This window comes from Marmota marmota, unplaced genomic scaffold (assembly GCF_001458135.2).
Source record: "Marmota marmota marmota unplaced genomic scaffold, marMar, whole genome shotgun sequence".
NCBI classification, from domain to species: domain Eukaryota; kingdom Metazoa; phylum Chordata; class Mammalia; order Rodentia; family Sciuridae; genus Marmota; species Marmota marmota.
The window spans coordinates 43,345,089-43,359,224 of record NW_026000229.1 but is presented as its reverse complement, the minus strand read 5'-3'; the positions used below and the strand labels follow the sequence as shown (position 1 = coordinate 43,359,224).

The following is a 14,136-nucleotide window of genomic DNA, read 5'->3' as shown; positions in this document are numbered from 1 at the left end:
TTTACTTAGCATGATGTCCTCCAGCTCCATCCTTTTTTTCTGCAAATGACATGATTTTATTCTTCTGTATGTCTGAATAATACTCCTCTATGTATGTATACCATACTTTCTTTGTCAATCTGTCAATGGGCACTGACACTGATTCCATATCTTGGCTCTTGTGAATAGTCTTGCAGTGAACATGGGCATGCAGGTATCTGTTTTATATGCCGACGTCATCTTTTTCAGATAAATACCCAGGAGTGATATAGTTGACTCATATGGTAGTTCTATTTTAGTTTTTGGAGGAACCTCCATACTGTTTCCCATGATGTCTGTACTAAGTCACATCCTCTTGTTGCCTCTCAGCCTGGGCATGAAATGGGTTTCATTGTCTAGATGCTGGGAAGACACTCTGTGAGGAGGGTTGTAGTAGAAAAATCACCTCACGGTGCATCTCTCAGCACATGTCCCCATTGTCAAGTGACACATGACTGTTTTTTCAAAACACTGGTTGTTTCATTCAGATTCCTTTAAAATTCTATTTAACCTGACCTCTTCCTTTTTCTTTTTTCTTTTTTTTTTCCTCATCTCCCTTCCCTGCTCCCCATTTCTGTTTCAGATTGAAAATGGCTCAAGCATCAGTCAGCAAGTTGACATCAGAGAAGAAAGTGGAGACAAAGAAAATCAATCCCACTGCCAGTCTGGTGAGACTCTGTTTTCAACATAACCTCCCGATTTTTTGCTATAACTAAGGAGCACCCAGGAGTGTGTCTGAATTTAAAGGCTAAAACTCAAGGATGAAGCATAGTATCTGGATCCTCAGTTCCCATCCCAGAATAGCACATGGTAAAAATGAATATGTGTGGGTGAGGGAACAAAATGTGGCTTCCTTTTCCCCCTGCAAACTCAACAAGGTCATTTCTGATAAACCAGATTTCATCACTTGCCATTTCACAGCCTTCCACACTCTACCCACACAATCCCCATTATCTCAAAGTACTTTTCTCCTGAAATGTTCAAGCATAGTCACCCTCATCAATTGCTTTCCCCCATTAAAGAAAGGGGCAGGATATTCCATGTTGGTGGTTGAGGAAGCTGAGATGTGGGAAGGTACAGCCTCCCTGCTGTCACTGGCAAATGGATAGCAAAACCCAGCACCCCAGATGAGTGCCCTGATATCTCCATGTTGGAAATCAGTGGTCTACTTGGACTTTCTACATTTGATAGAAAGTTGTCCCCAAAGTCCAATTTTTAGTAGGGATCACACTGAATTGCTACCCAAACATTTCAAACAATACTCAGAACAAAGGTTAGGAACCCAGGATATTGGCAGGGAGACTGCCTGCACTCACATCCCAGCTCTACAGCTTAACAGTTGTAAAACCTTAGTAAAATGATTTTGCTTCTTTCTTCAGTGAAAAGAGAGAAACAATAACTTCAGTTTAGGATTATTTTGCATAAACTGGGAAAAGACAGGTTGTCCATAATAGGAACTTGATAAATGTTAGCTATTTCTCTTGTTTACTGTGAATTCCAGCACCTTTGGTGGATCCTGCAGTAGGGAACAGGAGTGGTAAGTGAGAGTGTCATTCTCCTCACTTTGAATTTTAAGCCCTGCATTTTCTGAGGCCTGATATCTCACTTATTTTGTCCTTTCATATAGCAAGTGCTATTTGCCAGCTTCTTTAAATCCTTTGAAAGATCCCTGTGGGGTCAGAGTTTTAAAATGGGATAATTTGTTTATTGACCATGGTACCTCTTGTAACAACCCCATCAGCAGCTAAATGAATGTTTCATGAAATGGATGAGAAATGGAGAAGTCAGGTAGAGCAGGGTTTAGTGCCATAGCCGCTTTCTGAATAGACACACCACACCCCACAGGGTACAGACCCATTTCACGAGGCATTTATTGTATTTATCTGTGTGATTTTCAGAGGCAGTGAGCTCAACTTTGATTTTTTGTCTTTCTCTTTCATCAGCCTCTGGCCCTTTTGGGGGGCCTCAATTCTGACTTTTATAGCCAAATTTGTTCCCCAGGGTTGGAGAGAATGGAGTCAGCCCTGTAGACAAAGGGGAAGTTGAGTTTACAGTGGCACCTTTTGTAAGTGGACCTTCTTTATGAGCAAGCTCCCAACTGTGATCCTCAGCTTGTTAGAGTTGTTATGTTGTTCTCCTGTTTGTTTGTGAGGGTGGTTGGAAATTAGGGAAGAGCTTATAAACTGATCCCTGAATCAGTTTCACAAGCAAGGGTTGAGGTCCAGACTCAGGATGCAACGTGTAAAACTGCATCAACTTCAGTTTGTATCCAGCCCAGTGTAGTCATGCACTGTAACATCCCAGATCACAGGCACCTGAGGGTCACTTCCAAAGGGCTCCTCTTGACCTTTTGAAAGGAATGCTCTTTCCCCTTTTCCTTCCCAGCTTATTTCCACTCCCTTAGGAGCAGATAGATCCATCCCCACCATGTTTAATTTATTTACTTCCATAGAATTATAGAAGCAGCAAGGGTCCGCATTTCTGTTGTGTTCCTTCCTGTATGTTGTGCATTTTCCCATAGGTCTTTCATGCCCTCCCCCCCCCCGCTTTTTTATTTATTTTTGTTTCTATTAGTTCAATTTATTTTATTGGTACATTATAATTATATATAATACTGCAATTCATTGTGACATATTCATGTATGCACACAACATAATTTGATTGATTTTATTCTCCAGTTCATTTTAATCATCCTCCCCTGTCCCCTCCTGCCTCTCCTGATCCCTTCCTCTACTCTACTGTCCCCCTTCTATCTTCATGGGTTCCATCCCTGCCCCTCTTTTCCTCTTTCCCCATTTTTTCCCTCTCTAGCTTCCATATATGAGAGATAATACAATCTTTGACTTTCTGAGTTTGCCTTATTTCACTTAACATAAAGCTCTTAAGTTCCATCCATTTTATATCAAATGACACTATTTCATTCTTCTTTATGACCTAGTAGAATTCTACTATGCATGTTTACCACATTTTCTCTATCCAGTCATCCGTTGACAAACACCTAGGCCCGTTCCATTCTTGGCTATTGTGAATTGTAAACATGGCTGTGCATATATCACTATAGTACAATGATGCTAAATCTTCTGGATAAATACAAGATGTGGTACAGCTAGGTCACATGGTGATTCCATGCCTAGTATCTCCATACTGATTTCCACAGTAGTCATATTAATTTACAATCTCATCAATAGTGCCTGCCCATCCCTTTTAGAAGACCATTCTGGGGAAGAAGTGCAGGGAAAACAGAGCAGAACATCCACAGCAAACTGGGACCTTCTGCCATTCTGCTAAACAGAGCCTGGTGGTCCTCTGTTTGGATGGCATCTGTTCAGTTCTACCAAGTTGCTCAGTTGTGTTAGAGTCTATAAACAAGTCAAAATAACACCTGGCATTTTGCCAGGGGAATGTTAGGGTTTGTAAACAAGTCTGGATGGTGCCTGGCAAAATGCCAGAGGGAGTGGTTTGAGAAGTAACAAAAGCAAGCCATTAAGTGTGGAGATTCCTGATTGGTTGACTGATGTATCTAGTTTATGCTAATTAGATAAGCTGTGTGGAATGTATAAATACTGCTCCTGTCCTGCAATAAACGGCTCCCACTCCTGCTGTATCAATCTACACAAGTTCTTTGTCACACACACACACACACACACACACACACACCCGGTTATTTTGCTGCAGCCGGACTGCGACACAGTTGCAGATACTTCCAACTTGGAAACAGTTGTTGTTGTTGTTGTTGTTGTTGTTATTATTATATCTCAAGCCCCCACAAATTATTTCTTGGGCATTCCCTAATGCCAACATTGGGCCCAGGACGAGGTGGGAGTACTTGAGTAACACCACAGAGTTAAGGTGTTTGTCACAAAAGAGAATAGAACAGCCCAGACTAGCCTGGCCTGGTAAAGACAGTGTTCTGGTGGATGGAGTTGGTTGATGGGCTGGTTGTACACCTTTTTTTTTTTTTTTTGATATGTTTTGAAGGTAGTAATGGTGATAGATTGTTAGGAGCAGGTAACTGAGGGATTTGATAGAGACCTCTCTTTCCCAGGGCATCTGGTACAATTTCTCTCAGCATTCTAGACCAGAATTTGAGAAATTTATAAAAATTTGATAAAAATTATAATAAATCTGTTTTTCTCCTTAAACAACAGAAAGAAAGACTGCGTCAGAAGGAAGCCAGTGTGACCACCAATTAAGATGGAGACATAAGAAAATGAGGATGGCGAGCTGTGGATCCCTGCAGCGCTGCAAGAAGCTCTTGAAAGATTTGTTACTAAATGTCTGTCTTACTCAGTCCTTTCTGAGGTGTCTGCAGGGAGCTCCCTGTGCCTTCTTAAAAGTCCCTTATTAGGCCACAGGAGCAATGAAAGCTATTTAAGGAAACACTGCAAGAGTACTGGATAATTGTTTCTTATAGAAGTTCAAAGTCCACTCCATTATAAGACCAGAAGAAATAACAAGATTTTCCAAATTTTTTTAAAAGCTGAGATTTCACACTTTCTGTCCCAAACTTGATCTTTACAATCTGGTCACAGAAGAAGAGGATCTTTCGTGACAGTTGCCTTAAGGACAGTTTAAGCCTTGGTTTTTACATGTTGCTGTTTTGATATTTAGTTTATTGGTCTTAATTTTGATCATGTTGCAGCAAGATCCTATGGTATCTTTCTTGCCAACAATGTGGAAGCTAACCAAAATTGTTCATGAAAACAATTCCCCACACTAGGGAAATGATGATGCTGTCATTGTTCATGCAATGGAAGGGAGACAAAATGGAATCGTGTGTGGGCAGAGAAGGGGCATAAGTAGCCATAAAGTTCATTCAGAGAATGTTATGATACTGGGAGTTGATCTCAGCCATTAAGCAAGGCCCATTGTTTTATTTTTATATCAGTTCATTGTGGGTTCCTGAACCAGCAGAGATTCTGCACCCCCACCTCCAGTAGAAACAGTAACACCTGAGCAGGGACAGCCTTGGGAAAGTCAGTGCATCTGTTTGAACAAGCAACGCAGGGGCATAGCACCGTGCATGTTTCAGATCCATTGTGAATGGGTGATGGATGCCATCATGTACCCAAGTTCCACATCATGTCCTGGGACTTGTGGCTGGACCTCTCCCACCACCCCCAGGAGATGGTTTTCAGACAAGAGGGTAAGTGCCCCTGGTGCCTTTTTTATCATGGCCTTGGCTGACAGGCATGTGAAATAGGGTTAGCCGGGGGGTATTGGCTGGCACAACACTTAAGTTCTTTACAGAAAAATGAAAAGAAGGTAAAATATATCAATATTAAACTTTGAGTAGAATATCAGGCCTAGGTAGCTCTTTCTGACCCTGGCTCTTGATTCACAGAGGAAAACTGCTTTGGAAATCTACCTGATATTTTCCCTTTCAAGCCATTACTCTTTGAATCTGTCCTATGAGGGGATAAGAAGAGAGACTGGAGTCAGCTTTCTCCTCCAGTGGTGGGGACAGTCTAGAGGTGAACAGGAATCTTATGTCCCATCCAGATCCACTGCCATCTATGTCATGCTCCTTGCCCTAGCATCCTTCTAGAACCTCTGAACTGGCCAGGTGCCCAAGGGTCTTCCCAGGATATGCCTGCCAATCATCAGCCCCTGAACTCAGGGACAATCCTGTAATAGATTGAGCTAATGAAAGCAGCACCATACCTGTATACAGTGCAAACCTCAGAATCAAGACTACACAAGTGAGATCAATGAAGTCACAGGCACTAACCAGATTTTCTGATGGTCACATGCTTGGATTTTTTTAAATTCAAAATGAAGGAATGAAACCGAATGGATAAACAGATAAGGAAATTACTGGACTAGAAAGACCTGAAGTTGCTTGTGAGCAAGAAGTTTTCCCTACTGCTTTCCTATTGTTTCTCCTGGTTTTCACATAACTGTGAAGAAAATGAAGGAAATTCATCAACTTAAGGCAAATTTCACTTACAGCCATCCTGTACTCCATGACATTCTTTCTATTATGATGGTGCAGAAAAAAAATGCCAGTTTTGTCCATGCCACACAAATTATCTCTGCATTCAGCAAGGTCAGCATAAGTCTAGATCCTTATGGATGTGATGGAAGGGAGCACAGGAGGCTTTTGGCAAAGCCACTGCTATGCACCTCAGATCTCTAAGTAGAATGCCCATGAGAACATGGCACTGTCACCGTGTCCTTCAAGGACTCCCTCTCAGGGAAACCATGATGAAGAATTAGGAGCGGAAACATGAGTTTGAGAGTTAGACAAATGCAGCCCAACTTGGTGATTGAGCTAATGAAAGCAGCACCATACCTGTATACAGTGCAAACTACTGCAAAGTTCCTGTTTCTAAAGGTCTGCCTGCCTCTGTAGGGGAAGCTTAATGGGTTTGTAACACTAAAATGTATTTCATGAGCATTTTAAAGCACATGGCAGAATATCCACTATTCTCTTCCAGTTTGAGTCCTCTGTTATCTAATCTGAAATGCCACCTCCTAAATCTACCACTGCAGACATTGTCTTCATTTCTACCTTAAGTTCATGCTCAATGAAGGTAACAGTTTGCTTCAGGCAGTGCACCTGTAACAATCTGAAGGCCTTTAAAAGGTCCCTCTAAAATGCAGTTGAGTTTGTGTTAAATGCAGCAGGTATGTTTAAACTTTTCACAGAGAGGACATGTTTGCAATACTAGTTGGCAGCTGGAGCACTTTAGAAAAGCAGGGTTTAATGGGCTTCTCTAGGCACAGCTCTCCATGAACTAGACAGGAGAAAGACCAGCATTGCCACCCTGCATTTAACCACACTCACACCTGATTCACTAGCAAAATGCTAAGAAACCTTCCCTGATAAACAGCTTTGTCTCTTCCCAGTCAAGATTCATTAGCTCAGAGGACACAGTTTGGCAACAGTTCAAATTCTTGCATGTGCCACTGGCAATAATTATAGAGCACACAGGTAGACAAGCTATTGTGCTAAAATATAAACACATTAGGAAAAAGACAGCATCAGGCCTCTGCAGTGTCCAATTTTAGGTTAGGAAGTGTGCCATATGATTTTTAATCTGAGAAGAGGCAGCTTACAAGAAAAAAAGAGGGAAAGTGTGGCCTAGCAGAAGGATAGACATATGATGATGCAGAGGCCCTGGGGGTCACAGGTGATGGTTCTGCTGCTGCATCCTCGGATTGAGGTCAATGAGATCTTTTCACAAGCTTGTGGCATCTACCTAGGAATTATGGAAAAAGAACTTCTAAAATCTGAGAAGTAAATAAGGAAACCCAGTGGTGCTACTATACCTTTAAATGTTCCAGCTGAAACAAATTGCCAACACAGTTGAAAAATTGAATATTAGATTGAATACTGGGCAGGGGAGAGGTTAAAACCCCCTCCCAGGAAGGAGAATTGAAGCTGCAAACCTACTGAGCTTCCTTTTTTCATGAGTACCCTAAGGAAAGGTGTCTCCTAAATGAGAAGCTCATGTTACTGGTGAAGAAACTGGAAAAAAAAAAAAAGAGAGAGAGAGAGAGAGAAATAACCCTTCAGCAAAATAAAGAAGTAATTGGTATGGTTTTTCTAAAGTCTACAGTTAGATCTAGTAGAAGAGATAGAAATGTATTTTCAGTAATGATTTGCCTATTGTCCTTCTTGTAGGCTGTGCTGCCTACAACAGGGACGTTTTTGTTTTAATGATATTTTTGATTCCTTTACAGTTTTGTATTCTCAGTGCTAGCTCTACTTCTCCCCTTCAGGCACCACTGATGCAGATCATTGCAGGCAGCAGCACAGCAGATTACACCAGTCAGTGTGAATTAGCACTGCAAACCTGCAGATTCTCCTTTCCAGCAAGCAGATTGGAGCCTTGGTGGGGGAATTTCTTCGTTTTCTGGCATCCTAAGTCAGAATATTTTGTAGTACTCATTCCCCACCCCCCCAAAAAAAACCAAATAAAACCAATCTGGGGCATTATATGGTGAGGAAAAATGAAATCCACAAAATAGAGCCTACCCTAAATATCTGATCTAAATATCAACTATGTCATTTTGTCAATTAATTTAAATTGGGTTGAAAAGTTGCTAGCAAAAAGAATGTTTAACTTGAACTTCATTTTCTTTGATCCTGTATATTGTAATTAGAAAACAAAAAATGGATAAAATTTGTGGATAGGAAAGAGAAGCTACAGTGGCTACTGCATGAACTGCCTGCTGCCCACATGAGACAATTTTAAGAAATTAGACAGTTTTAAGAAATATGGATTTGAAATAACCAAAGATTGTCCTGGAAATTTAAAAAAAAACATAAAAGAAGACATGATGTAATAGTTGGGATGTGGGCATATTAGACCATTAAAATGTCCTCCCTCTGGTTCTCTTAGGAGCCATTTAGGAACGTGTGGAACACCCAAAAGACCATGAATACCACATTTCACAGATCAGCCATTTTATCTTTGGGGATCCTACAACTGAATAGAGTGGATTAGATAAAAATACAGATTTTTCATTCATGTCAGCTACTTTTTCTTTTCTTACAGCACAGGGGAGCCAAGTCTATGTGGCCAAGCTGATAGGATTTGAAAAGAATGGATAATTTTTAGCCTTTCCAAGACGCAAATAACTTTTGTTATATGAATTTCCATTTTCCAGCTATAGAGAGAGCAACTTAGCTACTTAGCAGCTATTACTGGTACAGAATTGGCTTAAAGAAAAGCATCTTTTCTTTAAGAAAAAGATCTTCTTTAAGAAAAAGGCTCAGCAGATCTTCTCTTTACACTTACAGAACAGTATTCCTAATGCCAGTAGCAATTGAATCCAGACATAAATGGACTTGATTACACAGCTGTGTGTGACTGAGAGGCCCACTCTCTGTCATTTCTACATACTCATCATGTTGACACCTTGTAAGAGGCACTGAATTTTAGTTTCACAATTCTTCATTTCTCTTCCCAAGGAGTGGGCAACCTACCAAATACTCCCAAATCAACGCTTTGCTGGGAAGTAGTGAATTTCAGAGAGTTTTAACATGTTAAAGTTGAAGCCAATTTAGTAGCCCTATTTGTTCCAAGACTCTTAACCAATAATGTGATATAAACACATTATATTGCATTTGGGAAATCTGTGTAGTTAACAACTTGCTTGGAAACGTGAAGTTATTAAAATGGCAGGTAGCTAACTGTGTCTCTTAAGTCATCATGACATTCCTCCCAACAAAGAGATTAAGGAAGCAAATCAAGCCTCATGAATGAGGTTGGCTGTCCTCAAGTAGTAATTGCTGGACTGATTTTCCCCTTGATCCAGCCCTTCTTCTAACTATCCTGGGGATAACCAATAGCCTTCCCTTCTCTGATATCATGGTTCCTTTAAGTCCATAGCTCACATGAACTTCAGATGTTATTGCATATTATATCAAGTACTTGATCAAGAGAAACCTAACAATCTCAATTTTTATATGAAAGTGGTAAATAAAACCATTAGGTTATTCTGCATTCCATTTGTGCTCGTATAGCTCTCTATTTTTTTAATCTTAGGTATACATATCTCCTAAAGACTGACACATCTACTTCTGTAGGCCTTTCTTTTTTTAATGCTTTGTGTGAAACTTGATGGTATTCAGCTAATAAAATGCAAATGTACTCATAGATTCAGGCACAAATTAATATCTAAAGTGTTTGGAACAAACAACTTTCTACCACATTTGAGCTATCTCATAGGCTGAGTGTTCCCCTAAATTCTACGTGAGGAGCTCTCTACCTTTGAAACAGTAAGCATATCTTAAAAGAGAATGACTGTTTCCCGCAAGTATAGTATGAGTTTCCTGTGCATTATCTTAGCATATTGCATAAGATATCAGAAGTTCTCAGGCACATTAGCAGTGGTTTGTCAACGTCTTTGTTAAAGTTGTACCTGCTTTCCTTCATTGTTCTCTAAAGAGCTTTCTTCCACTTTCATCTTCAGAAGCAAATGCATTTTTGATAGTTTGGCTGGGTTATCTCTCCAAGTTAATCTTTCCAAAGTGAAAGGCTACTCCCACAGACCACTGCATGTACAGGAAAATTATTCTCTACCTCCCATGGCATGAATGATAGATGTTCAGAAACAAACATCTCTCTGGGGATTGTTGGCATGGATTCTGAATTCTACTTTCTTTCTGTGAGGTATATAAAAAGGAACATTTAGCATGCAAAGTTGTATTGCTCTTTCTAATAAGAGACTAGAAGGACATTTAAAATGTTTAAATTTTAGATATGCTTGCATGAACTATAAATAGCTCTTTTTTCCCCTTCTTGCCAATTTGTCTCTGAATATAATCTTATTCATATTCTTACCATCAAGGTATAAAGAAGGTAGTCTCAGCACCTCTGAGACTGTGTCCTACATAAGTCTTGAAAGATGTCTATTTCCATTGGAAATAAACCAACCAGAAAGGGGGAAAGTCTAGTCTAATAATTATTCAGTTTGCCTACAGTGATGGGGTCTACCAAAGGCATGGGTCTAGTCTAAAATCATTAATTTTATGATTCTTTAATTCCGCAGTTTCTCAAGACAAAAATAATGTGACCCTACCATCAGCTGGATTTAAAACTTTTGAGGAGTTTTTATGCATTAGGAAATAAGGATGTTTCTTTAATAGCATCAAAGATTCTCCTAAGAAGATAGAAACTTAAAATTAGAAATTGGATAATTTTTAAGAATCTTTAGAGGACGCATGTCATTGATTCATCGTTGCCTTTTCCTTTCATTGAACTGTAATTAGAATAGTGTGGGAAGCACAATGCCCTTGGACTTTGATTTAGAGGATCGTGCTTTGGCCTGGAAAATGAGCATTGGCCTGCCTGCCTTGAACCTAAGTGAAATCAGTTAGCATCCTAATACGAATCAGATGTAACAGAAATGTAAATTATTTCAAGATCCTTTAGGTTTTAATTTTCTTAGTGACACCCTGGACCTTGTATGCTGCCTCCTAAAATGCATTTGATCCATACAGTGGTCTTCAGTTCAGATTTGTGAGATTTCAAGCAATGGAAGGAGGGAAAAAAGTAGGAGGCAGGGGACTAGAAATTTTTAACAAAGCCAGTTCAATATTTTGCTGATCCCATTCATTTTGTTTGAGAACTGGTGATTTTTGCCATAGTTGTAATCAAAGGAAGCTTTTTAATGGAAACTGAGCGATCTCTATTAGGCAAGTAGGCATGCCCAGTATATTGTATTGGTCGGTGGCAGATGTGCTGGGAAAGCAGGTACCCCAGTGAAACTGGTGCATGCTGTTTCAGTAACTCGATCAACTTCAGATCTGCTTCCATGGGGTTGCTTGTTCATGGACCTGCCTGTTTTCTCTGGCCTTCTTTCGTTTTTCCCTTTTCTGGACGTAGGCCTCAGCCTCTCCCCTTCCTTCACATCCCACAGCTAGTCTTTCCTAACTGAGCCTTTACGGTTTCTCCCCAACCCAACTCTTTTTCACATCCCTGCATCATAGACACTGAATATCTCCCTGGGCCCCTTCTCCACCCTCTCACACCCTGTGCTCCACCACTGGATGGGGAGCTCCACTGTCACCAAGGAGCCAGAGTGAGACACACTGCTGGGACTGCCTCTTGTTAATGTCAGCGTCACCTCATCATTTAGGCCAAAGGAAAATCCATAAAAGAGATGGAAAGTGCATTTATTTTTCATTTTATTTTACTTTATTTTAAGAGGGTTGGATTCAGGTTTGCAGGGAGTGTTCTAGTCCTCAATTTTTCATAGATTTTACTTTAAAACTATCTAATTAGGGAATACTCTTTTGATAAACTTATAAGTCAGACCAGGTCACAGCTGTGATAAAGAAGACTCAGTTTGACTTTCAAGTAACTTTCTGTGCTGCCAGACAAATTTGACTTCTGTGAAAACATTTTGAATCAGACTTATTATTGCCACTCCATTCTTACCACTCACTACTCATGATTCAAACATTATCCCTAAGCTGAATCAGGATGTTGACATTTTGTGGTCAATTTCACATTAACAGTAACTATTGCACTCTTAAAAGCACTTAAAGAAAGTGTAAGCATGTCTTAAATAGTCTACTATTTGACCTGGTAAAATCTTGGCTTTTCTGTTTAATTAAGTATTAGACTAATCTGAAGATGTAACTTTTAAGGGACTTTGAGCAATAACAAAGACAGTTGGGGAAAAGGAGAAGGCACTTTAAAGACATGAAACCTTACATTACACGCTCTTGGATATTTTTAAATATAAGCTAATTCGATTCAGGTATTTTTCCCTTTACATTTTTAAGAATATGTATTTCTAATTTGTTTGCATATTTAATTTTGTCAAAGCTGAGAACTGCTCATAAGTTAAATTTTTACATGTAATTTGCAACCAAATGAAGTATTTATTTTTAAAAAGAAAAGGTGAAGGAAACAATATTGATTTGTACATAATGAAAATGTGTGTATGTGTGTGTGTGTATATATATATATACATATATATATTTTCCTCCTTGACACTACTTGGTCAATTTATTAAGTGTATTTTTGTACATAGAATATATTGGTTAGAAAAATGTAGATTGTCTATTCTAAGAATTCTCTGTGATAGATTATATTTATCCTAATCTATTGATACCTCTATTAATTTGTTTCAAGAGATACAACTATATTTTTTGGAATTTGCAGAGAATTGCATTCATGGCTTCCAATTGTAAATATGCTAAGGGTATTTTAATAAATCCTGGTTTCATGTCCATCTGGTGTGCAATGCAGATTTGTTTACAGGAAGCACTTAAAGTGGTATCTAAACAGTACTCTAATGTAGAAAATACCAGTATTTCTAACTTGCATTGCCACTCATGCAGTATTGCTGCTGAGCTGCAAGATCTAAGTCCCAATAAGTCAATTGTATTTCCTTCTTTCTCCCCTATTTATGGTAGACTTAGGCTTTGGTAACCCCAACTAGGCTGTGTCATCACTTGGCAGAAGGCAGAAGGCAGAAAGGCAAAGAGGCAAAAGGAGGCCCAGCTAGCTCTTTTATATGGTATCAATACCACCCATGAAAACAGAGCCCTCTCCCCTAATCACTTCTAGCTTATCTCTAAATACTGTTACAAGCAATTAAATTTCAACCTGAGTTTTAGAGGAGACGTTCAAACCTTGGCACAGGCCATAAACTTCTAATACAAAACATTCCAGCTCAGTCTTCATCTTCCCAAGTGATTATATTCATGGAATTAAAAAGCTTAAAGTTGACTGCATGGACCCTACCTGCATTACTTTGTTTTGAATACCTTCTGAGTCTAAATAACACTTGCCTCATGGACATCTTTATGTGATGAAGAATGATAAGAGAGGGTAACCGTGTTAGTGGACAAAACAACCCAAAACTTAGTGCATTAAAGCAACAATTAGCTTCTATTGGTCAAGGATTTGGGAAGAGAAAACTTAACTTGGTAGCTCTCTCTCTCTCTCTCTCTCTCTCTCTCTCTCTCTCTCTCTCGGAGCCTCTCATAAGTTTATAGTAAAATGACAGTAGGATCTTTCATCAGCTAAAAACTGGAAGGCTTGAATGAGGCTAAGAAGTGCACTTCCAAGGTAGCTGACTCAGCGAGCACATTGGTGCTGTGTCCAGGCTGGAAGCCTCAGCTGCCCTCCACTGAAGCTTACTCGAATGGTCCAAGGGAAATGTAATGCTTTCTTTGACCAAAGCTAAGAAGTCACACCTGGTCACTCATCGCCCTCTATTGCTTGAGGCATTTATGAAGGTCTTCCCAGATTAAGAGAGTAGAGAATTAGAACCCATCTTTTGATGGAATAATGTCAACCACATTGCAAAGGTTTGTGGGATGGGATATGGATTGGAGCAAACATCTTCGAAAAATACACTCTATCGCAATGCCCCACCATATTCTATCTAGTTTTAGTCTTCCTTCTCTTGTTATTTTTGTCTTGAAATGAAATTTCAGATTTGTTTTTCAAATTTTTCCTTACAACTTTTCTGCAAATTTTCCTTCCTATTGCCAGCATATCAGAATACAGACATTTTGTCTTGCTTCTCTGAATAAAAGAGACATTGTTCACCTGAAAGAAATGAGACATATTCTAAAAATTAATAAACAGAGGAGAAAGGAGAGACTCAAAAGTGATCCTAGGATTTTACTCCAAAATCATA

The 14,136-nt window shown here is 39.5% G+C and overlaps 1 protein-coding gene across 6 annotated transcripts in view; it reads left to right on the top strand.

Annotated features, from left to right (window-relative positions):
• Positions 1-12,717, top strand: part of Fmn1 (formin 1) — a 399,662-nt gene extending 386,945 nt beyond the window's left edge. For 5 of the 6 annotated variants that reach the window (XM_048793077.1, XM_015480855.2, XM_015480854.2 and 2 more), the window contains 2 exons: positions 602-686; positions 4,167-12,717. In XM_048793077.1, the coding sequence (XP_048649034.1) occupies positions 602-686; positions 4,167-4,211 (130 nt within the window). In that variant the 3' untranslated portion in view covers positions 4,212-12,717. The remainder of the gene's footprint in view (positions 1-601; positions 687-4,166) is intronic. The other variant, XR_007343831.1, reaches the window with a different exon arrangement.
• Positions 12,718-14,136: the final 1,419 nt, after the last annotated feature.